This window comes from Lytechinus variegatus, chromosome 16, assembly GCF_018143015.1.
Source record: "Lytechinus variegatus isolate NC3 chromosome 16, Lvar_3.0, whole genome shotgun sequence".
Classification (NCBI taxonomy): Eukaryota; Metazoa; Echinodermata; class Echinoidea; order Temnopleuroida; family Toxopneustidae; genus Lytechinus; species Lytechinus variegatus.
Genome location: NC_054755.1, coordinates 8,818,199 through 8,843,623, shown reverse-complemented (window position 1 = coordinate 8,843,623; position 25,425 = coordinate 8,818,199). Strand labels below are relative to the sequence as shown.

Below are 25,425 nucleotides of genomic sequence, written 5' to 3'. Positions count from 1 at the left end.
TTCTTTTCACATGTTTTAGCTGGAATCCCAAGCTGCTAGATGGCTTTCACAAACGCTTTCCTTGCATTTCCCATCGTTTTGTCAATGATAAGAAATGAGCATAAATACGATTCTTGTGTTTCGTGAAACAGGACCTGACTTTCCAATACTATCTCAGTTCTGCTTTTCTTCCAAAATATACAGACAATATGATATACACGGCTATAACAACGAGAATCTTGGGGAAATAATACACAACTTCCATAAAAGCATACAAAGTTATAATCGCAAATGAAATTTTATGAATTCTAATTTCTTTCACACATAAGCTGCAAATTTACTGCCTGTTGCCATGGAATTTTAACATTAATGGCGAGGTTAAGATCAATAACCACTTTTACTCTAAACTACAAACATTTCCTGTGCCACTTTAGCTGCTATTAAAACAAAAATACAAAGAGCATAACAAATTTCAAATTCAAAACTGAATTTCATGACCCCAAAACAAGAATCTGAATTAGATGTATCACAAATCATATCTACAGGGTTTATACTGTACAAGGTATTAAGAAAATAGATATCCTAAATTTATCATCTTGGAATGACAGTGGTTCTTTCATTGCAAGATGCAAGCCCTTAAAAGAGGGTCTTGTTTTATACAGCTTGCCAAGCTTTACATCATCATGTGTTTTCTATTATGGCTTTGATTTGCTACTTTCTGTTCGCTATGCATAACACTTTTCATGCAAACGGTATATAAACTGTAATCTGATTCATATGGGTGTGTACCGTGGGTTGGAACCTTTTTCATCAATTTTTTTTTTATTAAGCAAACATTAAAAAAAACCATCAAATGGTATAATGGACCTTAAAACACAAGGATTTAAAACTTAATTGTGAATGCAATTGAAATATGTGTAAAAAAATGAAAATAAAATATAAATATTCAAAATATTCCAAAATGTGGAAAAGAATTTGATTTCACAATCTTGGGTGCAAATAGAAGAGAACATCATAATTGAGAAGGGAAGAATATTTCATGGATTTGACAAACTCGTAACATGTCAATTCACTTTGGTGACAATCACACAAGCAAACCTAGGATATTTCACGCATAATGCCACAACTATTAATGAAGCAGCATTCTTGTGTACCAAGTCAACGCAATATGAAGGCTACAGGGTGAACACAAATTTGAAACAAATCACATTTTGCTTATTTTCTAAAACATGAATTTATAGAATTGTTTTATTTGAGGTGTCAAGTAAATGTAAGAAAAATAATGCGAATATCTTTTATGATTGCAAGCCTGAATTTTAGAAAGGCAATATTGGTTCTAAATCATGGCATATCATGATACAATGTCATTAGATATTGAATTTGCTTTCATTCTAATAAGAGTAGCAAAATCACAGAACTTGATATTAATATAAGTCCATGTTCCATGGTTTAATAGTCGCATCATCTGTTATGTTTTATTCCAAATTGGGTTGCAGTCTCGTGACCTTAAGTTACCTTTAAATACCAAGATTCATCTCTGACTTATTGCCTTATGCAAGAGCAACCTATAAATCCATTGCGATTGTCACAAAAGCGAATGTACTTAACCATAGAATAACATAAAAGATTCATTCTGAAAGAGCGTTAGCATTAGTTCCAAATACAATAACAAGCATTCTTTTCTGGTCAGAAATCTTAAACATTTACATGTTACAACATGAACATAATATATGTACATATAATTCAGTGTCTGAATAGCTCAATATACTTGATATAAATAATATAAACATATCTTCTTATTGTTTGCAGTGAATTAGGCAATACACCATCTTTCTCTGTGCAAAAGTTCAGCAAAGCCATGCCGTACAATGACATGGCCAGACAAAGTGTAAACTTGTCAACATTTTTCAGTTCAGCTGATTTGGTTTTTGTGATCATATGAATGCACGCTTCAGATTGGGTGGTATGTGCTAGTTGCGTAAAACGCTGTATGAAATCTTACACACTGAAATACACATTACATGCAGAACATTAAATAAATGTTACTACGGGAAAACAGAGAAGATACACACAAATAAGCATATAAACAATTGCAGCTTTAATGAATGTTTTTTCATTAAATAGGCAAATTAAATCACTGCAACAATTGCAAAAATAGCAAAAGTTTGATCAAGAACCTATATAATATTTACATCATTTTGACAAGAGTTTTGTTAAAGGGGGGGGGGGCAAGTTCCTTTTGACTGAAAACAAAATAGGGCGTAATATCGACCAAAATATGCTTAAGTGGGCGTTCCTTTATTTATAAAAGCTATTTATTAAAATAAACCCTCTACACTTTTTCCTAACGCTTAAAGAAATTCCTTGAATGTGTTTGTAAGAAAAGCCAAAGAATTTTGCTATCAGCATGAGATCAGTTGGTCTTGCTTTACTACAGACTTTGTCTTTGATAAAAAAAATATAATCATCAAAACCTAATAAAAACATCCTAGTTTAAAGAGATATTTCAAATAATGTATGAAACAAATAGTAAAATATTCAAATCCTGAATATATATATATATATATTCACAAGCATTATACCTTTTCTTCTATAACTGTGATAATTGGGGAATTCTCTTGACAGGGGGAAATTTCCTCAATATGGGAAGTTCCCTTTACAGGGGAAAACCCCTCATTAAGGGAAAGTCCCTTCTTATTTGAAAGGCCTACTTTGCTACTTAGTCAATCAACCTTGACTGAGCCATAAATCTTGGTCACAAACCAGAAGCAAGCAAAGAATCCCATGGTACCTGCACAGTGAAAATAGAACAGGAAAAAAAGAAGATGGTAGTATACTATAGTATAATAAACCAAAAAAATACAATATATAACAAAACAATTTGGCGAACTTCAAAACTACATACATGTAGAAACAGCCTTCACATGTGTCATAAAGTCTGTGCAGAATTTCGCAGAGTTTCCATCAGACATTTTTCAACCTTAGGGCTTCAGAAATTCTCTTTTGCAACACTACAAATCGTTTCAAAAGGGTAAACATTGATGATGATCACTACCCAATAGGTAGGGTACTTTGGAAAGGTTGCAGGTGCCCGTAACACAAAGCTTAGCAATGATCGTAAACAGTTTTCTACGATTGACTGCATTGACTACAATGTACAATCAATTGTGAAAATCGCACGTGTGATTATTCACTAACCTTTGTGTTACTGGACCCAGGTTACAAAAAATATGAACGCATCAGAAAAGATAAAGAATTTCTCAAAGGAGTAGGTAGTGAAACCTACAGGCAGAATATGAAAATTACATCGAAAGAGAGCTTGGAATGATTTTAATTCACATTCCCTGCTTCTGATTCACAATGGTCGGGATGTCGGATATTGAAAATAGTTTTGAATGAAGACTTACCACAGAAGAGGAAGAAAAGGATGACCATGATAGAGGTGTAGCCGAAGTAGAGGACTGTGCTCGCCCAGCCGTGAAGGGTCAGTTTTGAGGCAAAGTAGTGAATGCAGTAGATGGCGAAGTAGATGGCGGTGAAACCACTCGTCATGAAAGAGCGCCACCACCAGTGATAGTCCTGGAATAAAAACAAATAAGGACAAATTTAGAGGCAATACGCCACATGAACATTAAATAGCATCAGATTGAGTCCTCAACTACTCATGCAGTTCCATGCCCTTCCCAGAATGCAACATTGCGATCATGTAGTCTTATAAGACATACTTGATAGAAAGATAGAACAGTTGTCAACATCATCCTTTTAAAGCCAGTACAAACAATGGCCTTGAATAGCATCATCTCACAAAGATGTTGCTTAAAAAGTCATCAGGAACAAAGGGCCTCATCTTGTCTCAAAATATCTTCAATTTCTTCCAAGGATCAAATGACTGTCATAACTTATTACCAAACTTCACAATACAATTCATCCAGAGTACAATGGAAAGGTATAAAGACTAGTTTATAGCACATGTGTCTATTAGGGGATCTCTACTATGCAATTGACTTACTTGGAGGAGAGTTGACCTTTAAAATTGGACAGTAAATTTCATTTCTACAGACGGACATATCTTTGAAAAAGAGATATAGAGTAAGAGCAAAAGACACTTGGAAGTAACAATTAAAGAAGACGGTCAGCCAAACTGCCCAAAATGTCGAGCAACCTCTCTTCACTTCATCCTGCAACTACTCAAACCATCGCTACTCAAGCCATATTCAGCTCATCTCATATGGTTTACAGTCTTTTTCAGGATTTCACTCACTTTCAAGAAAAGAATACTTCCAATTTCCTCTTTTCATCCTATCTCGTCTTTCCATTTCAATCTTTCAGCCTGTATTTCCTTCCCTTGTTCATATTACACATGGTGAACCATAAACCTTCTCCACGTTAAGAATGAAATACCCAAAAAAAAATATATAGAAGATACCATATGTAGAAATGAGAACGAATGACCTCCTTACCTCGGCACATAAATGGAAATAGCAGAGGAGAATAGTTGCTTCAGAGCAGGTGATGACCAAGATGATAGCCACCAAAAAGAGGAAACCAAACATGTAATAGAACTGGTGAGACCTGGTGAGAGAAAATATCAATAATATGCATAAAGTCATCATCATCATCATCCGTTAAAGTACAGTCCACCAGGTTGGTGTAAATCATAACAGTTCAATGTTCAGTAGTTTTCTTCGAACAATGTTCTTAAATGTAGAAGTATTATGGCTCAGTGGATAAGTCTCTCGACTTTGAACCACAAGGTAAAGGGTTCGAATCCCACCATGGCGCTGGAATCCTTTGGCGAGACATTTATCTATTTTTGCTACTCTCCACCCAGGTGTAGTGGATGTGTAACTGGGAGAAAGGAATTCTTTGAATTGTAATAAAGCAATAAAAATGTTTCATGTCATTATTATCATTAACTTTCTAAGAACAAAGAACTATGCAAGTTTTTTATACACAAATACCTACATAGCACTTCGGGGCCTTAGAAAAGTTTATGGTATTGGCAGTGCATTGGAGCTGATGTATAAGGCCACTCTTATTACTACTAATAATAAACATTGGTAACATATACATTATGAAACACACAAATTGACTTGACCTTTAAAAGGAAGCTAGGTAACATGAAAATAATACACAATGTATAGATTTATCATCTCATTTGGAAAGACTTGTTTGATCCACGTTGCCATGGTAATGGATAACTCACCAGATGCTGTTGAGGATGAAGAAGAGCTGGATGAAGATGCATCCAAAGGGGAGAATACCCCCCATGATGATACCGGGGAAGGGGCGTGTGTAGAAAGACTGATCTGGGATCTGACGAGGGATCTGATTGGTGCGGACAGGGAACTCAATAGGCTGTCAAAGAAAAAATGCGTATATTCATATTTAATGACTGATGTGATTATACAGAGAACTCAATGGACTGTTAAGGAAATAATGCATATAGTCAAATATAAAGACTGTTCTGAGATCTGACAAGGGAACTGATTGGTGCGAACAGGGAACTCAATGGGCTGTCAAAGAAAAAATAATACATAAAGTGACTTTTAGAATGGCATAAGTGGATATACTATTCATCCTCTAGCAATGCGCTTAGTATCTATCTTTCTGTCTCCATCTGTCAAATCCATTAGGCCTTATACCTTTTCCTTCCTCTTTCACTCTCTTATTTCCTCTTTCTTTACTTTCCCTCCTTACTCGGTCTCTCAAATATCAGATCTAAGTTAAAGTGAGAACTGATGAAGACCAAAGGGTTGAGACAAAGAACCAGAGGGCCAGGACGGCCACCAGGGTGCTGAAAGGGATGGCTGCAGAGCTGTGCTCATCCCCCTACCCTCCCCCCTCCCACAATCACTTACCCTCTTCTTGAAGCCAAAGTAGGAACCGATGAAGACCAAGGGGGTTGAGACAAAGAACCAGAGGGCCAGGACGGCCACCAGGGTGCTGAAAGGGATGGCTGCAGAGCTGTGCTCATCCCCCTACCCTCCCTCAATCACTTACCCTCTTCTTGAAGCCAAAGTAGGAACCGATGAAGACCAAGGGGGTTGAGACAAAGAACCAGAGGGCCAGGACGGCAACCAGGGTGCTGAAAGGGATGGCTGCAGAGCTGTGCTCATACCACAGAAGGAGATTCAGGATGAAGAAGATGCAGAAGATGATTCCTGGGATCAGGAAGCTGGTGGAGAGGACGTTGGATTTCCAGCGCTCACCGCCGAATGCTGCCAAATGAGAGGTTAGATAGTGATTAGATGGAGGGCAATTACATGAAGTATGACTATTTCTAACCTTAAACATAAGATCTAGCTGAAATTATTTCTTTTCATTTTTTAGTTCATTCATTTGTATACATCTATACAGTGCATCCAACAAAAAAGGGAACCTGTTTTCAGAGATAGATTTCACAATTATTAAACATGTTTTTATCATAAATTTGATACTTATGGTAAAAAGTGGAATCTCATAAATTTGAGACCAACAGCTTTAGCAAATCATTCACTCATGGCAGATTACAAACAATATTGAGGCCTGTCAGAAACGATTTGCACAAAAAACTCACGTGTTAATCTGAATTCACTCTCATTTCAGGGATCAATGAGAAAAACTTAAATACAAAAGAAATGCTAATGGGCCAATCGTCACATAAGAATGGTTGTCATATCTTGTCCAAATTTTTTGCGAAACCTGATTTTGAGTTTTTTGACATAAAAAATTTCAAACTCGTCTTGCTCATTAATGCGTGAAATGTTTGCACATGTAATTAGGTATCAAAATGTAGAGAAATAATTGAATTGTATGATGATGTAAATGAAATATCATAATCAATTTGCCTTTGGAGAAAAAAAATGTGGGAATCCTGGATTCTTTTTTTCTGGGATGCACTGTATTTAGTAAATTTGTTCTTGTTGAGACTCTCATCTGACTGTCCGAGGACAAACAGCTACATGAATCACCAAGTGAACAGAGGGAAGGAGGCACTTACTTTTGTACATTCTTGAGGAGACGTATCCAGCGGCGAATCCCAAAAGGACATAGAGAACCATGACGCAGGTCATCAGGGAACCGCGGTTGGCAGGTGATAAGAAACCAAGACAAGCGAAACCTAGAGACCATATTAAAAATGAAATGAACAAGAAGATGAACCAAGATCATATTGTCATGAAAGTTCACCTGCATTGGAAGAAGAACTTTGAGAAATTCAATTTATTTTTCTTAATCTTTACACACTGGATAGCCCAAAATTTTGAGGTACATGTACATTTAAGTTGGATTTCTGAATAAATTATGATGATATTCTGTCAAAGAAAAGATGGGACTTCTTAAAGAACAGCTTGCATTTGCATATGGTAGCTCCTTGCAAGAAACTTATAACTACTAGTATTGTAACTTCCATGAAATTGAAGATTTTGATTGGCTGCTGAGCCCTATTACCATGGTAGTTGCCATGATGGCAAAGTTACAACAGTTGTAATACTTTATGAAATGGGCCCCAAGGTTTAAGTTGGATTGGTAAGTGGATCACCGTGGCTCTGACTCACCAAGTGTAATGAAGGTCATGATGACGATCTGGGTGCCGGTTCCCAAGAAGATGGACAGAAGCATTCCGCTTCTTGGTGGCCTGAAGACGTCACCGTGGACAAGCTTCCAACCAAACTCTTCCTGGGCTTCCTCCTACACGAGAACAATATTCAATCATGACTTGTACAAGGCTTTATGTGATACATACACTGTATCATCCTTTTGAAAAAAAGGTAGCTACTTACATACCAACCAGATTCAAGCACTTGAAATGCAGAGCTACTAACCTTTGAAAGAGTAAATTCAAGGATTGCATCTCCAAACTTTTAGTGCTGGTAGTGGAACCAAATATATACATGAATATAAATGGGTTTTTTTTATAGAAAAATCATACTTTATGTACATGTACGCTTAAAAAGTTGTATGAATTACAGAAAAAAAATCACACTGGTTGGCAGGTCTGGTTATATTGGTCAGTATACCTAGTGCGTTTTTTAGGTCAGTGTCAGGAATGGAAAATCGTCTGGCTAAGAGATACATGAGGCAAGACCATCATTAGCTGGCCTCTTTACATGTCATGTTGGTTGATTGGTTTCTTGTGAAAACTTTGAATATTTATCTTGGACCTATCGATCTGTTATTACTCATCTCAACAATTTTGTTTTGACAACCCTGGAATACATTTGGAATGTAACATTACATATGCAAGTCAGACTTATTGTTACAATGGTATTACTATTTGCAGATTTCAGACCAGCTTTCCCCAAATCTCAATCTTTTGTCCTGGAAAAAAGGGGTTAGAATATAGATTGGTGAAAAAAACACTCATTAGGTCCCTGAGATTATGGTGAAGTCTCACAAAGAAAGTAATTGTTCATTATATTTTTTTGTTTTTCACATGAATGTTGTTTGGAATATCCATAAGATGAGAATGATCAAGGACCTGCAACACTGAACCTTGTGATTGATCCTATAAATGAGTTTTTACAATAGATTACACTGTATAATCAATGATGTAATTAATCTTAATCATGAGAGTAGCACTGATCAGGAACTAAAATAGCATTACCAGGCTTCAGTAGGTAGAACAGTTACAGAAAATAGACACTGCTCTTTTATTAATTAATACTTCTTAGAAATGTCACCTGGGTAATGCAGTGCACAAGCATGTTAATGTTCAACAGGGATCTAGCTTACCAAGTCTTGCTGGTTGTATCTAGAGATGTCTTTATGGAGTGTCCTCAGCATGATCATGGCGACCATACCGGACAGGAACAGAACAATCACAAGAGAGTTCATGATGCTGTAAGGTAGAAGAAATGGAAAGGTTTTGAGAAGTGAAACATTGGTAATGCCTTTGGTGAGTCTTTCTTTAGCATGATCATGGCAATCATACCAGACAGGAACAGAACAATCACAAGAGAGTTCATAAATACTGTAAGGTAGAGGAAAGGTTTTGAGAAGTGAAGCATTGGTAATGCCTTTGGTGAGTGTCCTCAGCATGATCATGGCAATCATACCGGACAGCAACAGAACAATCACAAGAGAGTTCATAATACTGTAAGGTAGAGGAAAGGTTTTGAGAAGTGAAACATTGGTAATGCCTTTGGTGAGTGTCCTCAGCATGATCATGGCAACCATACCGGACAGGAACAGGACAATCACAAGAGAGTCCATGATACTGTAAAGTAGAAGAAATGGAAAGGGTTTGAGAAGTGAAATATTGGTAATGCCTTTGGTGAGTGTCCCCAACATGATCATGGCAACTATACCAGACAGGAACAGAACAAACACAAAGAGAGTTCATGATGTTGTATTAAGGGAAAGGAAGGAGTCCCCCCCCCCAAAAAAAAAAAAAGTTTGGAGAATTGACCTTTATAGATTATTAATATTATCTGCCTCAGTGGGAATCTGTTTTTGTGGTTACAATATTGAGCAGGTTGCTGCTATAGACAGGTTCTTACATAGTGGTCACTATAGACAGGTGACTGCTAAAGACAGGCTATTATATAAATCATGTGCCTCAGTGGAAATCTGTTTTAGCGGTCAACATAGACAGGAGGCTGCTACAGACAGGTTCTAATTCACATTATTTGCCTCAGTGGGAATCAGTTAAATAGCAATAATTTTAGACAGGTTTTAATTCAGATGATTTGCCTGAGTGGGAATCTGTTTTAGTGGTTACAATAAGCAGGTGGCTGCAATAGAAAAGTAGCTGTTACATGTTAACAAAGCTCTGACTGTGCTTTAAAATGAAAAAAAAACCCAGCACATTCCTCACATGTATGCTAATTCTGTACATGTCCGATACAAGACAGATGCAGCAAGAAAGGGAATTGAACATACCGAACGAACCCAAACCCCAATCTCTTACCTGAACCATTGGATGTTGGTGTGTGGCATGGATTCAAGGATGTAATCCCAACGAGAAGCCCAACGAACATGGGTGTTTGGCTGCAACAAAAACAACAACAAAAATCATTGTAAAATATTTAAAAGCTACAACCAATCTATCAAAACCTTCAAAGTGTACCAATAACCAATATTTTGTCTACGCCTTGGAGCAAAACACTTGATGCATTCGACCAGTTTACCAACAACCGGCAACCAAATACTACTTTTTACACTAATCGAACGTTCACAAAATGTTGAGTTCTGATTTGAGACATTTGATGGCTATAATATTCGATGTTTGACAACAAAGATAACAAATGAAAGTTATTTTAAAATTCAAGAAATTCAAAACATTGCAACTCTTTCAAGATAACAATGCCGGTGACCGTGCATCATTCAGCTGTTTTGATTTGTACGCCATAGGCACTTTACTGGGACATTTTAAGGAGTCAGCTTGTGCTAATTATGTGTGGCCACTGGTAGGTCATGTAAATTACAGGTAATGAACTGGGGTCCTGCTGCATAAAAGCTACAATTTTTGTAACTTTGCCATCCAATGGTAACTTGCATGGAATCGTTGATTCTGATTGGCTGTTGATCAGCGTTACCATGGTAGTTACCCCTGGATGGCAAAGTTACCATAATAGTAAATTTCTATGCAGTGGGGCCATGTAAGTGATGGTGCGTTACCCAGCTTGGAGTTTGTTTCCATGCAAGTACCTGAAGGTTACTCTTTACTCCATCAACATATTACTAGACCAATGACCCAGAAATCAGGCCTGAGTCAAGTCGGTAGACGCTCTAAGGTACCTTGTCACAAGTCATAAGTCGCGGGAATCCCGCAAGCTTCATCAAAGACATAGTGATGAGGCATGTACATGTAGGAAAGCTGCTATGAAAAGATGCTTAGTGCCTTGATAGCGGGATTCCTCCTTTATCACAACAAATTGTTGTTTATTTTTTATTCATAGAAGTTATATTTGTCAATATCCATTTATCGTTAATTAAATAAGATGAAGAGAAAATTATATAAAGCATGCTGTTCTTTTATATATTGTTCATATGCTTTTTTGTTTACACTCACTCTTTTGTCTGCTTTTGCTTTATGTAAGCACCCACTGGATAGTGTCAAATGGTTGACTCCAGTAATTCAGATAACTTAAGTTGGCCCTGGCATCTATACTCTGTTATGTTCATTATGTATCGTATTACATTGTACCAATTTGATACACTTTTCATTGCCGAAATAAAATAATAATAATAAAAGACTTTGACTAGGTACCTAACCTCTTTTAAATCCAACAAACCACTTACCACAAAGTTTACTGAGTAAGAATAAGTGATCTCCCAGTCTTTGGCTAATTCAGCTTTCTGAAGTGACATTGGCTCATATTCAATACTGGTAGGGAAGATGCACTCATCTGGTTTCTTGTGCTTCATACTGGTCAAATAAAAAAAAATGAAGAGAAAGAAAAGCTACATCACAATCCAACAAACAATTAAGGGTAGCAATATGGGGGTGTTTCATAAAAGCTGTTTGCAGAGATGTGAATAACTGTATGTCCAACTGGAACATGTTCTTACATTATGTTATACATGTATGTAGGTTAGCTGTATACTGTAGCACAAGAAAGGGTCATCAGTTGTACGAAAAGTCAATCGTAACTTACGAAACACCAACCCGGGCCCTGTCTTATAAAAATTCATGATTGATCCGATCAACCTCAACTGTATGGAAATCCATCAATGTTGTAATTTTTTCTACAGGAAATTTCCGCAATGTCCTTTGTAAACAAAGAGAAGCACTTAGAATTTAAAAAAAAATGGATGTGTGAATATACATATCTAGAAAATATTTTTCAGATGTTGGCATTGCTGGCTTTCCATAATTGCGGTTAAATGGATCAATTGCAACTCTGTGTAAGACGGCCCTGGTGGCTGTTTTATAAAGCTGTTCTGAATGTTGCAAATGACTGAAATGTGAGGAGCTTGGAGCGTTTCTTACTCTGTTTAAAATATACATTTGAATTCACATCAATTATGTATATAAGACAACTAAATGGATCCTAATTAAATGGGCAGGTGGCGTAAACTAGGGACCAAACATTTATTTGTCTAATGAGTAAACTTACCTTTATGCCTATTTGGTTCTGCAGACTATATTCGGCTCCAACTTTTACTGCCTTTTAACACAAACCGCTGAAAATCTACATTTTTCGGGGTCAATCCTTTCAAGTCATGCTGTTGTGTTAGATCAAGGGTTTCAAAATAGACCAAATTTTTCCTAGATTTAGCTTTACTAGTGTGCATGTTCAATGGTGACACTCAGAATAAAGAAGGGCATGTGTCTTTTGTGCCTCCCGCTTGGATCTGCCACCCGTGTTTACATGCAACTTACCAAATATAAGCTATAGGCATTTACACAGCATAAACCCCGCCTTTCAGCACCATACTTGAAATCACCCATATGTTTCTTAATAATAGCAAATTTTGGGCTAGTCTGTAAGCTCAGACTCAAATTTGACACCTTAACAAATCAAAACATGTGTAGGGTGAAGACTAGACTCCAATCTTTCTGCCTGTGCCAAGTGAGAGCAACCACAGTACATGAGTAAATCTAGTCTCCTCGTGCAGACCCTGCATCATGCGCGTGCGAAAATGATGGAAACCTATCGGCAGACTGAGGTCGGGCTTACCTTAGCGGTTCAAGCTTAGCAGAAACGAGACGATTAATGCCTTCTTGATCAGTGGTAGGATGGTAGGCGATGGTGATGTTGATATGGTTGAAGATGTAGTGGTGCGAGGCTTGCTCGTAGTGGGCCTGGTGTAAAAAATAACAGTGAAAAGACATGACTCTCGTCATAATTTTCAAAAACAGATTTTTGAAATGTACAAGTGTAAAAATATTTTGGAATAACATATGTTGTTAACATTGAATAAAAGCATTATGAGATGTAAAGGAAAAAAAGGTATTGCCATTTTCACAAACTACACACTTTTTTAATGTGCTAGTTTTTAATCAATCACTCAAGTACACATATTCATTAATAATTTGAGTATAGATTATTCATCTATTCAATCATTGATTTTAATCTATACAGGATAGAGAAACAAGATCAGCAGCAATTTTTTTTCACCACAGTCCTGTTACAGACTCAAAAATTTATTCAATTATTTTAGACTGAAGAATGTTGTGTACTTTATACATTCATTCTTTGTCTCTGTACATGTACATGAAAATTAAACTGGATAATTCCCAAACAAGCAATATACTTTCTGTAACATCAAGATTTTTCAATAACAAGTTACAAGTAGGTTATAAATACAGTCTATCAAAAAATAATGGGTTATATACTCGGAAATAAAAGTAGGAGACTTACATCAATGACACATGCATCCTTGCGGTTGCCCTCTTTATCCACGTAACATCCAATAGGGAAACCAGGAGAACAATATTTTGAGCCACCCTGTACCTCATAACACCATGTGACTGGCATATTGTCAATGATCCTGTAGAGTTCAATGAAAAAAAAGGAAACTGTAACTCTTTGTATCTCAATGTTAAACGCTTGCAGCGTACTTAGTAACTTTTTCCTAAATAGGTACATGTAGCAAACTTGCCGCTTATACATGTATCTTGGTCACAATTGCTCTAAAGCAGCCGTACAGCCAGTCAAAAACAGCCGTTTATCAATTTTAAATCAAACCACCTATATGTAGTTGGACAAAAAATGTTAAAACTGCTGTTTTCACCTCGCTGTATGGCCGCCGAAGAGCAAATGTGACCGAGGTATAACAAGCACTCAACACTCAGTCAACATAAAAGAAAACTCACCAGTGGTGCTGGTAATTCAGCTCGATGCCTCGGAGCAAGAAGTTCAGCGTCTTCTTCGTCTCCGTCTTTGCCTTCTCGTCGCCATCAGCCTTGTAGCTCTTCGTACAGACCTTCTGGCACGGGTTGTTATGGCCAAAGGTGAAGTTGTACGGTGACGAGTGGATGCGCTCACCAAAGACTACCTGCCCGAGGTTCTCAGACGGGGAATACTCCTGCTTGGTCTGGCAGAAGTCGTACCTAAGGATGGGAAAAACGAACATGACCCTTTTTTTAAAAATCACAATTACAATAGCAGATGAACGCAAGGGGTGGGATACTGATAAGGTGGTTTCAGACCGCCTCGAAGTTCGCCAGTTCCAGGTATTCTCTGATCGGGAAATTTACCCCGATCAGAAAATACCAGGTATTTTGGTAATGTGAAAGCAAACTACGCGTAATTTCCCCGAAAGAAAATACCCGCTAAATAGTAGGTACTTGGCGAAATTACGAGAACTTTCGTGGGGATTTTTCCAAGGTCGCAGGTATATTGGCGATGTGAAAGCAAATTACGGGAACTTTTATCCCAGCGTGTCGTTGGGCACGGCGGCGTGGGTGGCTGCTGGGTAAGTGATTTTGAATCTCCCGCCTTGCCTGCTTATCAGACCACACTGCGCATGCTCTTAACTTCGGGAACTTATCCCAAAAGATGTGTTTCGGGGCGGTGTGAATGCAGGAATAATTAACGGGTATTTTTTAGCCTTAAAAGGTTCTCGTAATTTAACGGGGATTCTTGTGATCGAGGCGGTTTGAAACCGCCTATTGCCATGGTTCAATAAACCTGAAACCACAATTTTATGGAGTGCCAGTTGTCACTTCATTCACCAATCGAAGATTTTTTTTATCATAAATGTAGCTCAAAAAAAGGTCAAAAAAGTTAAATGAGTTGTGAAATGGGAAGAAAAGTAAAATACAAAAATATCATAAATGTTAAAGGGGAATGAAACCTTTGGAACAAGTAGGCGTGTGTTGAAACAGAAAAATCGAAGAATAAGAACAAAGAAAGTTTGAGAAACATCAGACAAATAATGTGAAAGTTATGAGCATTTGAATATTGCTATCACTAATGTTATGGAGATCCTCCTATTGGCAATGTGACAAGGATGTAAGATGTCACATGTGAACAATTTCCCTTTGATGGACTATAAAATACCCTCAAAATGTATCTTTTTGCTTTTTCCTATTGTGATGCAAACTCTTCATCCATGATCCTTTAAATATCTGTATTACATGCCCTCCTCTAGAAACAACACATGATCTACTGATAGATGTGATAAAATAGGCAATTTTAGTGAAATGTATACTAAAGTAATGGGGAGAGTTGCTCACAAGTGACATCACACATTTTTGTCGCATTGTCAATTTGAGGATCTCCATAGCATTTAGTGATCGGAATACCGGTATTCAAATGGTCATAACTTTCTCATTATTTGTCCGATTTTTCTCAAACTTTTGTTGATCTGTTTCTTTGATTTTTCTGTTTTCCCACAAGCTACATGTATCTTGTTCCAAAGGTTTCATTCTCCTTTCATGAAATAATTGATACATCGTAATTCCCACGAATATGGAAGAGCTGTTATGAAGCCTACATTCCGTAGAAGTGTGGTTTGAAATTCTTTAAACTGCGATTTAAACAGGGTACATGTAAACCTACAATGTACATGTTCATGTACATGTATTTAGATTTCAATATCATACCACCCAAGTACATGTATATGTAGTTTCAGAAGAATAATTTAATGAGCAATATTTTAAAGTAATGCTAATTGTAGAATAACATTATTGTAGATTGACATCTGTTAAATTTACTATAAAATGATATAAATTCATTAAAAAAAATTCATTAATACCACTAACCTGTCATATTCATAAGGGATGACATTTTCTACAGAGTCTAACCTGTTGACGAACAGAAGGACGTCACTCTGAAAAAAAAAGAAGAAAAAAAAATTCATAGGTATTTACTTCAATATATACATTACATATTTAGCCAACAAAATGTACAATGTACCTTTTCCTGTGCATGTATACACATACTTGTGTCAGTGGGCTGCACAGTGTACAGTACAGAACATGTACATAATATGCAAAACAAAATATTTAATACAACGCTGCACTTAACATCAATAAACATTTTGGCTTCATGGTAATTGGCACTTCACATATTAAAAAGAAAATTGAGGTTTTAATTTTTGGAGTTACAGAAAAGATGTCTTCCCATCCTGTACATGTACAGTTGTGCTCAAAAGTTTAATTGTGCGCCCTACAGAACAACAGAATATCAAAATACGCATCATCATGCATTATGCAGCCCCTCTACATGTACATGTACAGTATGATTCTATTGAATACTGTACATAATGTACATGTACATGTGTATGTTGGCCTACTGTATGTACATGTTTTGTAGCAACATACATCCATGTACAATACAATCTTGAACTAACTTTGTGTAACAATGGGAATGATTTTTAAAGGAAAGTGCTAATCCATGTGATGCAGTACATGTACAAAGCAGGGAAGCGAAAGTGACTCTTGGCAAAATGCCTAATAATTTCTCAAAATATACAATAACATCAGGTACATGTACATGTATCTCAGTAGAGAGCACGTTCATTGGCGATACGAGAAGTCAACCATGCAAAATCGCGTTTTATAAACATTTGATTTAAAATCATTAGGTTGATGAAAATTACAATTACATACATGTATATCATTGAAAAGTTCTGAATTCACTCTTTCGTGTCAAGTACTTTTTATTTAAATCCATATACATGTATCACTTACGATACAGTATTAAACTACTAATTCATCCCCATTGCTGTGCCCTATCATTTTGTATCGTCATACTCCCTTGTTGTTGTAATTTGTGTATGACATGTTGTAGCCCCAGACCGACGGTTTGATGTTGTATATCAGTCTTATCAGAGAATTTTAAAAATAGACTGATCACAAAGAATACATTTTGTACTTTATTTTGATATGAATTAAGACTTTTTTAGAGGTACACGTAGCTTAATGTTTTGGCAAGGTCATCTAAAATCTGAGTCAATAATTAGAATTTTTTTCATGCAAAAAAAAAATATAAAAGAGATACAAGAACTCAAGAAGGAAGATAATTTTCTAGAGATTTAGATGAAATAAACGGTCTCATGTTGACATCAGTCCGCACTTTGCTGGAGCTTTCAACAGCATTTGGGTAGGCTGAGATTTTTTCTAGTGTTAATCATTTGTATCCCGATAAGTATAATCAGAAACAAATCAATGTTGAATGTGGGAAAACAAAACAAATGCATGCAAAACTTAACAAGAACAACAATAGGTCAAATGAAGATAGAAAATATCTTGATGAAGAAACTATGTTTGAAACAGAACTAATTGAGAAGCCAAGTATATTACAGTAAACAAGAGAGCAAGGAACTTTCCCAGAGCTGTATGCTTTCATTAGGAAGACTGAAAAACAAAAATATAAAAATAGTGACAAATGAATTGGAATCCAAAGTGAAAAACACACAGGAACAACTTTCATGCAAGTTTGACAAAGAAGACATTATCATACAAGATAGCAAAGAGAAGTCACAAAAAAATCTTGACTTTGGAACGTACATGTATGTGAATAATAGAGAAAGTATAAAAATCTCTTTCAGATAGAATTTCAAAATTTGAAAAAGTTTAACATGAACTCAAAGAAACAAAAGCAGCTCTCATCGTAAAAATGGAAGGGGTTAGACAATTAAAAAACCGGGCTTCGTACAAGTTAGCAAAACTATAGGAAAAGTACTTGAAATTAAAAAAAAAAACTTGGAAGAAAAAATGCAGAACTTTGAACAATATGCAGCAGGCCACAGAAAGCTAGGAAATCAAGTCGGGGGTTCAAGAAGGAATGTTCGTAAGCAAAAAAGCAAAATGAGTTCTGCAACAAGAAGGAAAAAGATATGAAGCAAAGACAAGCAGAAAAAAAACGTCAAGTGCACTTGAGTCAGGTCTTCTGGATAGGGATTCTGATGAGAAAGGACTTCCATACAAAGCCTCAGTTGAAAAATGTGTGATGGAGTTATGCAGGGAAAATGATGTTTCAACAACAAAGGCTGGGAATGTGATAGACTGTTGAAAGTACATGTAAATGGTTACTTTAAAAGTGATAAAGATAGTTTACCATCTCCATCTGCTCAAATAATATGATGGACAGGGCTCACGTTCTCAGCAAGCTGCAAATAAGCGAGGCTATTACTGAATCTTCTAAGTGGACATTACATGGTGATGGAATGTCAAGGGATGGGAAGAAAATAATTGGGCAACAGGTTACCCTAGATACATGCACAGTGAGGAAACTTTTTCGGGGGGGGGGGGGGTAGTGTACATGTAGCAGTGGAAGTTAATGCCACACTTCTGGATAGTGTGAAATTAATGCTAGAAGAGTTGGACGAAAACAGTTCAGAGGAAAAACAAAATGTCTGATCATTCTACACTGTAGTGTAGACAAATCACTGAACACAAAACTTAAAGATAAATTCCAGTTTTGGTAACGATCTCAAAATGACTTTTTACAGAATCTAATATAATGACCACCCAAGTGTCTGTTTGTATGAATAAAAAATATGTGCCAAAGGATTCTGGGAGAAATTGTGTAATTGCTGAGAAATAAGCAAAATAAGCGCGGATTCGGTCACTTCCGTCGGGTCTTTATTCCAGCAATAATAATACACTGTCCCACGTGTGCCTATCTGTGTTGGTGATCTTCAGTGTGAACGTTTTTCAGCGTAGATTTCAAGATTTCACAAAGTTCAGTTTATGTAACTGTACCAGATCTAGATCCTCGATGATATTCTGACAATTAGGCCTGGTTTTACAGACTTTCTCATGAAATCAGCGTTTACTGCAACTACTGGAATTTCTCTTTAATGATTATAGGGAATCATTGCTTGAAGGGGATTCAGTAGACCAACAGTTCCTCTAACTGCAATGCAACCAGTTTCAGAATAAGTTTAATTAAATAATAACCTTTTTTCAGCAGGTCAATTTTCACATCATGATCAATCATACTTATCAAGCAGTTCTTCACAGATTACAAAGATTGTAGATTTTTTTATATTAAAATTCATTTCATTCATTCATTCTCTAATCGTCGTTTCATATTTGAGATTTCTGATTAAAAAAAAATTGTAATGTTATAATTTGTCCTATTAGATGATGCAGTTTTACATTTTTCAGTGAAGTTAATGATGATGATAAATACTTTAAGTAATAGAACAGTGACTGGACCACAAAGAGAAATACAACCTTCAACAGTTTATAAGTTAATCAGTGTTTCATTCAGGTGTGGATCCTGGGAGGGCACAGGGGGTACATGTATGTGCCACACTTTGGCTAACTGTTCTGCATATTCTACTCCCCTGTGACAAAAAAAAAATCCCTTGTTGTGTCACCCTAGAAATGAGGATGGAGTTGATGTAATGTGTATCGGTATGTTGATTTTTTTTAATAAGGACTTTTCTCACACCTGCCCAGAAAATCCCATTTCATTTTTTTTTTAAATAATTATTAGTATCATTTTTTTGTATTTCAAAATATCAAAACATATCAAATTTTAATTCTGTCTATCATATACAATTCATATATTTAATAATCCTAACAATTTATATATTTACAAGAAATCATAACACATTTTTGTTATAGAATACATGTACATTGTACATGTAGAGAGCAGTATGTAAAATGTATTAACAGGTTTAATTGATTATGTTGTATTTAGAAGTTTATTATTAGGTGTAAGAAGACTAATATGTGTTGCATAAATATAATAGGCCTATGCATGGTCTGAATTTTTGAACACTTATGTTAACCATGATGATTTTAATTTAATTCATCTCTCTTTTCTTAAAAATCTTTTTCAATCTGCAGAACTAGTGTACCAGATTTTGTCATTCAAATACTCCAAAAATTCAAGATTGAAAAGTCTGACTTACAAAGTGACGAAGATGGAAAGGGTCTTTACATTTTTCTAAAAAGTCCTTTCTTTAAAAACAAAATTATCACAACCCCCAAATTCCTGATGTATGAAATTTCTTGTTAATTAAACTCTACATGTACATACAGTACGAGTGTCGAAGGAAATTTCTTAAACTATTTTTTATTTTATTACCAGAGAATACTTTCATGTCTTGTTTTCATTTGTATTGAAAATGATAGTACTGTACCGACAGAGCTATTAAAATGAAAGGGATTTGGAAAGAATATTTAGTTGCTGTTTATGGACCCCCCCCCATAACAAAATTAAAAATGAGATGGATAAAGTAGGAAAGAGTGAGATGGGGATTGAAAATAGATGAGAAAGAAACAAAGGGGCAAATACGAAGAGATAATTTAGAAAGGGAAGGGGGTAAATAGCTAGAATGGTGGCAAGTACGAACAAAGGGGTGAAAGAGAAATAGGACAAGATTTATGGAAAGTGGAAACAGATATCAAGTGGGAAAAGATAAAAGAACTTGAGTGGAAAATTAAATACATGGAAAAACAGAGTAAGAAAATAATGCTTGAAAATGAAGGGAAAGAAAACCTTGTGTTACACATGATACATGTAAACTGGGGCCCGTTTCATTAAGAGTTACAAATATGGTAACTTCCATGCTAATTGCTAACTAGGGCTCATCAACCAATTATAATCAAGGTTACCACGGTAGTGATTTTAAAATAGCTGTAATTTTTTATGAAACGGACGCCAAATGAAGAAAGCAAGAACAGGGATCTATTAAGGAGTAGACCCCTAACGTCATACCTTGACCATTTTTTTCCCTTTTTTTTCTTCCTTTTTTTCTGTTTCTTGAGGGTTTTTGTAACAGGCCATGTTCTTGAACTCGCCCCATTTGTGTTACGTCGCTGAAATCCAATGATCGTGCACCCATCAGCACAAAAATGGTCAAAAATATGTACTGTCGTCAAATTTATCAATTCACAAGACATGTACATGTATACTTTTTCAGATTTTCAAAGGAATTTAATGGGAATTCCAAAAATTGCATTAAAAATATTTTATTATTTTATATTTTATTATATTATTTCATAATGGGTATATGCGAATTTATGTAAACTTTTAATTAATATATAAAATTTCAATTTGTTTTAGTTTTTGCTGAGGTCTAAATTTCAAAGAAATCATAATTAAAGGGGAATCCAGCCTTGGCCATAAAATGTTATGTTGGGAAGAAGAAAAATAAATTAAACAGAATGGTGAAAGTTTGAAAGAAATCGGACAAGCAATAAGAAAGTTATAGCTGCTTTAAAATTGAGATCACTAATACTATGTAGATTTCAAATTGGCAACAGGGTAAGTAAATTATGACAAGGGGCAAGGACAAATTTCCCATAGGCCATGTACTTTATTATCAGGGATTTGTGGTTTTCTTCTAAGTACCAATTTCCCTGGGACAGTAATCTAAATATAATCCAGGTAGTATATTGTTTTATGTCCTTATGAAAGAAAAATATAATTTGAAATAAAACTTTTGGGAAAAATGACATTTTAGCCATAATATGTATTGGAGTACATGGAAGAGTAGTCCTTGCCTTACATCACTGTGCCATCCCATATGCGGCCAATTTGAAGTCTCCATGAATATAGTGATTACCAATATTTACAACTTTTAAAAATTCATAACTTTCTTGTTGTTTGTCCAATATTGTTCAAACTTTCACCTATCAACTTGTCTGATTTTTCTTTTTCTTATAAAAACAAGTTTTTATTTGGGTTGGATTCCCCTTTAATGATTCTATGAAATGAAGGTTTTCGGTTTGACCTGTTGTACAATGTACATGCATGTACCCTGCACTGTATGGCACTCTTAAAACATCAGACATATCGGCCGATTGAATTGGAAATGCATGCTGTAGTATTAACGCTCGTTTTCAGAACAATGTCACGCATGTCTGATGTTTAGAGCCGAAAGAGGTCTGTTTGGTAAGCACATGTAACTATTTATTAGGCCCTTCTGATTTCTGTACCAAAATTGATAGTCAGGGATAGTGATAAGTGATAATCAAAATCATCACTTGCGCAGGCGCAGCTGATATTATTTCCTCAACAATCAAGCAATTATTTTGGAATTTATAGCGCATGATTTCAATTGCCGAAATTGATCTCAGTGCACAACTTTACGTGCCCGATACTTGGAAACAGCGTCCGATATTTGGCATAATCAAGCTGCTGGTAGTACTTAAACTAGATCTACATGTTGACTCTGAATAATTTCCGTTTAGGAGAACGAACACGACAGAGGTCTACACATGTAACTTTTCCTTATTTTGAGGGTTTGTGCCTCGATGTCAAGACTGTGTCCCGATAGACCTTCATCTGTTCATCCATATAATCGAGGTATACCCAGTTGTTGTGTGTCCGGACAATCAATTTGAGAATGTCATTTGGAAAAATTTACCAGCGAAGATTCATCAATTTTTAGTACAAAATGTTAGGAAATATTATAAAGAACAAAATAGAAAATGATTACAAGTAATGGATTCATATTTTTAGTGTAATCCACAGACAAAAAAGAAGGCTTCAAAAAAGATAAAGTGTCCGGACACCCGACCCCCCATCCTACATAGTACATGTACATTTTAAGTAATGCTGTAACCGATTTTTATTCGAATTCCCGATCCGATCCGATTTTCCCCTTTTTTCTACATTTTTCCGAACTCTGATTTTTGACCAGTGGGGAAAAAATCGGATCGGAAAAACCAAAACATAACAAGACAAAAAAAAAAACATGTGGCGACATGTTTGCCGTCAAAATGTGCTGGTGATTTGTTTAGATCTCAGACAAAAGCGGTGGAAGGAAAAGAAGATAAAGGGGAAGAAAATTATGATTTGTTTTTATCTCCGATATTAGAGGAAAGGCAGGTGGAGAAGAAGATTATGATTTGTTTTGATCTCCGACATAATCGGGGACGAACAAAACGATGATGATGATAATTGGTGATATGTTTTGATCTCCGACAAAAATGGAGGAAGAAAAACAACGAAAAGACGCTATGTTTTGATCTTAAGCGGAGGCAAATAAGATTTAGTTGAACACGCTGACATGCGCGGTAATATTTACGACTATCTGACTATACGTCCTCTAAGAGTTTACGATTACCTCCGCTATCACTACGATGTTGTAGAGAAGGTAAATATGATGGTGAACAACTCTGGATAATAATGCATCTTTTTCGGGAGGTCATGCGACCTTTATGAGATTACAATTACCTCACGATGTTGTAGAGAAGGTGAATATCATGGTATACAACTCTGGATAATAATGCGTCTTTTTCGGGAGGTCATGCGACTTTTATGAGATTACAATTACCTCCGCCATCACTACGATGTTGTAGAGAAGGTGAATAACTGAATATCATGGTAAACAACTCTGGATAATAATGCGTCTTTTTCGGGAGGTCATGCGACCTTTAAAGTTTACGATTACCTCACGATGTTGTAGAGAAGGTGAATATCATGGTATACAACTCTGGATAATAATACGTCTTTTTCGGGAGGTCATGCGACTTTTATGAGATTACAATTACCTCCGCCATCACCACGATGTTGTAGAGAAGAGGCCTATCGTTGATCGGCAGTAGTGTCGCGCGCTGGAACGTCATTATCTTATTTTCCTTCCTCCGATTATGTCGGAGATCAAAACAACTCATCATCTTCTTCCTCCGCTTTTGTCGGAGATCAAAACAAATTCTGCCATCAGTGTAGCGTGCCGCATTTGTCCACGTGCCGCATTTGTCCACGCGCCGGCCACATACAAATTTTAATGATTTTTTTTGTTTTTGAATATCTTCCGATCCGATATCCGATTTTAGGAGCAAAACTTCCGAACCGAACTCCGATCCCGTAATTGCTCTAACTTACAACATTAATTTTAAGTGCATACATGTAATATATTTTCCCCCCTTTCATTTGGAGTGCTATTGCGACCCCATTTTGGATAGCACATGTCTGTATATGCCAAAGGCAGAGGCACTCATTAACCCAGGGAGCGCGAGCTCAGCCTCAGGTCAGGACTCGTCTGTTGAATAATTTTATTCCACGGACGAGTCCTGAGCTCCCTGGGTTAGGTTGTATCACAACCTTGTTCATAGAATGAGTGCCTCTGGCATGTTAATACTTTATTTAGGACCTAGTCAGAAAGTGACAGTTGACGAGGGAGCGTCGTACAAAAAATTCATAAGCTTTCAAGTTTCATTAACAAGGTCGAGGGCTTATTTTACTTCATGTAGGCCTACTTTGGCTTCAAAGACTCCGTAGTGCCTAATGACAGTAGAGGCGCACGGCCAATATTGGAGACTGTCTCCAATGTGGGAAATTATCTCCAATATCAGAGACTTTTGTAAAGAATTTGGGTATCCAATTTCAGAGACAGTCTCCAGTTTTGGAGACTAATTTACTTTGTTTACATTTGCGGCAAAAGGATTACCTTGGCGGCAAATAAAAATGTGATAAGCAGATTCCTCATGACAAATTACCCCTTTTCACCGTCTACTTTAAAAATTCACCATCTACTTTTGTTTTGATAAGGATTTTTGTTGTCAATCACACACAAAACAAATGGGCTTCTGACCTCAGTGAGACAAAATTTTGGGTGGAAAAAATCATGCTTTTGTTGGTGTTGTTTCTTTTGCCCTTTTGCAAAGCAAGTCTCCAATGTGGGAGATTGTCTCCCCTATTGGAGAGAGTCTCCCATATTGGCCGTGCGCCTCTACTGAATGAAAATGGGAGTAACTTTACAATCCAATGACAAAATCGATTATGAGAGTAGTATGACTGAGGATACACACTGTAGTGACAGTATGTTAGAGCGGTAGCTTCGCCTTCGGGGGCCGGGCCTGGCTACATGTATCAATGGTTACCTTGCAATATGAAGGGTCTTCTGCGTGAGCTTTCTGAATGTCCGGGGTGCAAAAGGAAACCGGAGCAAGTCCTGGCAAGTAAAATGCTTCAACACGTACAGCAAAAAGTGAACAACAGGCCAGCAAGATTGATAATATTTTTCTCGTCATGGTGATTGTTTCAAAGTTCTTAAAGACGAGTCTAAAATCTACTAGGTTGCGTTAAAAATCCACGAAGCCACGTAGGCAATAACAGGCAGTTCGGAAGCAACAATTCGGTACGGTACAATGATCATTCACGATCACTCAAACGTAAATCTTGTGCAAACACAATTCATATCATATGTACGGTACGGTACGATACGGTACACCAATTAACATACAGCAAGTTACTGGGACAAATCGTCCTATAAAATTACGCTCAAACACTAATCGGATAGGCCGGCTTTTCTTTCGGCGGAAATATTATTTCTCGATCCTACATTTCTTGTTCATGTTTATTATCTCTTTCTGATTTCAATTTTTGACTCGTTAAATCCTAATATTTATAATCATCCTTACTAATATTCTTTTATCAAGGGATCTTGCACCATTAGGGATTAGGCAATAGGGCTAAGGGCTCACCATAAATGGCATAGGCCTGTCACAGTATATACGCCTATCAGCATCATCATCATCATGGCATCATCATAATCACAATAATAATAATAATAGTCATCATCATCAGTCATCATGATCATCATGATCACCATCATGATCACCATCATAATCATCATCATCACCATCATCATTGT

At 36.4% G+C, this 25,425-nt stretch overlaps 1 protein-coding gene across 3 annotated transcripts; it reads right to left on the bottom strand.

Annotated features, from left to right (window-relative positions):
- Positions 1–489: 489 nt before the first annotated feature.
- Positions 490–24,954, bottom strand: LOC121430000 (transmembrane 9 superfamily member 2-like). Of its 3 annotated transcripts, none has more exons than XM_041627269.1 (16): positions 24,653–24,954; positions 15,620–15,687; positions 13,727–13,963; positions 13,272–13,401; positions 12,588–12,712; positions 11,206–11,332; positions 9,872–9,951; positions 8,695–8,800; positions 7,518–7,650; positions 6,962–7,081; positions 6,041–6,200; positions 5,841–5,898; positions 5,186–5,337; positions 4,440–4,551; positions 3,387–3,558; positions 490–2,770 (listed from the first exon to the last, which is right to left on the bottom strand). In XM_041627269.1, exons 1-16 carry the CDS (start codon positions 24,800–24,802, stop codon positions 2,703–2,705), a joined length of 1,998 nt encoding a protein of 665 aa, XP_041483203.1. In that variant the 5' UTR covers positions 24,803–24,954; the 3' UTR covers positions 490–2,702. The 3 variants fall into 3 exon arrangements, with proteins under 3 accessions (XP_041483203.1, XP_041483202.1, XP_041483201.1); XM_041627268.1 differs by having other exon boundaries at positions 5,841–5,918; positions 6,061–6,200; XM_041627267.1 differs by lacking the exon at positions 5,841–5,898 and having other exon boundaries at positions 5,983–6,200.
- Between the last annotated feature and the right edge of the window lie 471 nt (positions 24,955–25,425).

Coding starts and splice junctions, on each gene's coding strand:
- LOC121430000 (XM_041627267.1), bottom strand. CDS start 24,802: ATGACGAGAAAAATATTATCAATCTTGCTGGCCTGTTGTTCACTTTTT. Junction 13,402..13,726: donor CTGAATTACCAGCACCACTG/GTGAGTTTTCTT, acceptor TGAACTCTACAG/GATCATTGACAATATGCCAG. Junction 8,801..9,871: donor ACCAACATCCAATGGTTCAG/GTAAGAGATTGG, acceptor TCTACCTTACAG/CATCATGAACTCTCTTGTGA.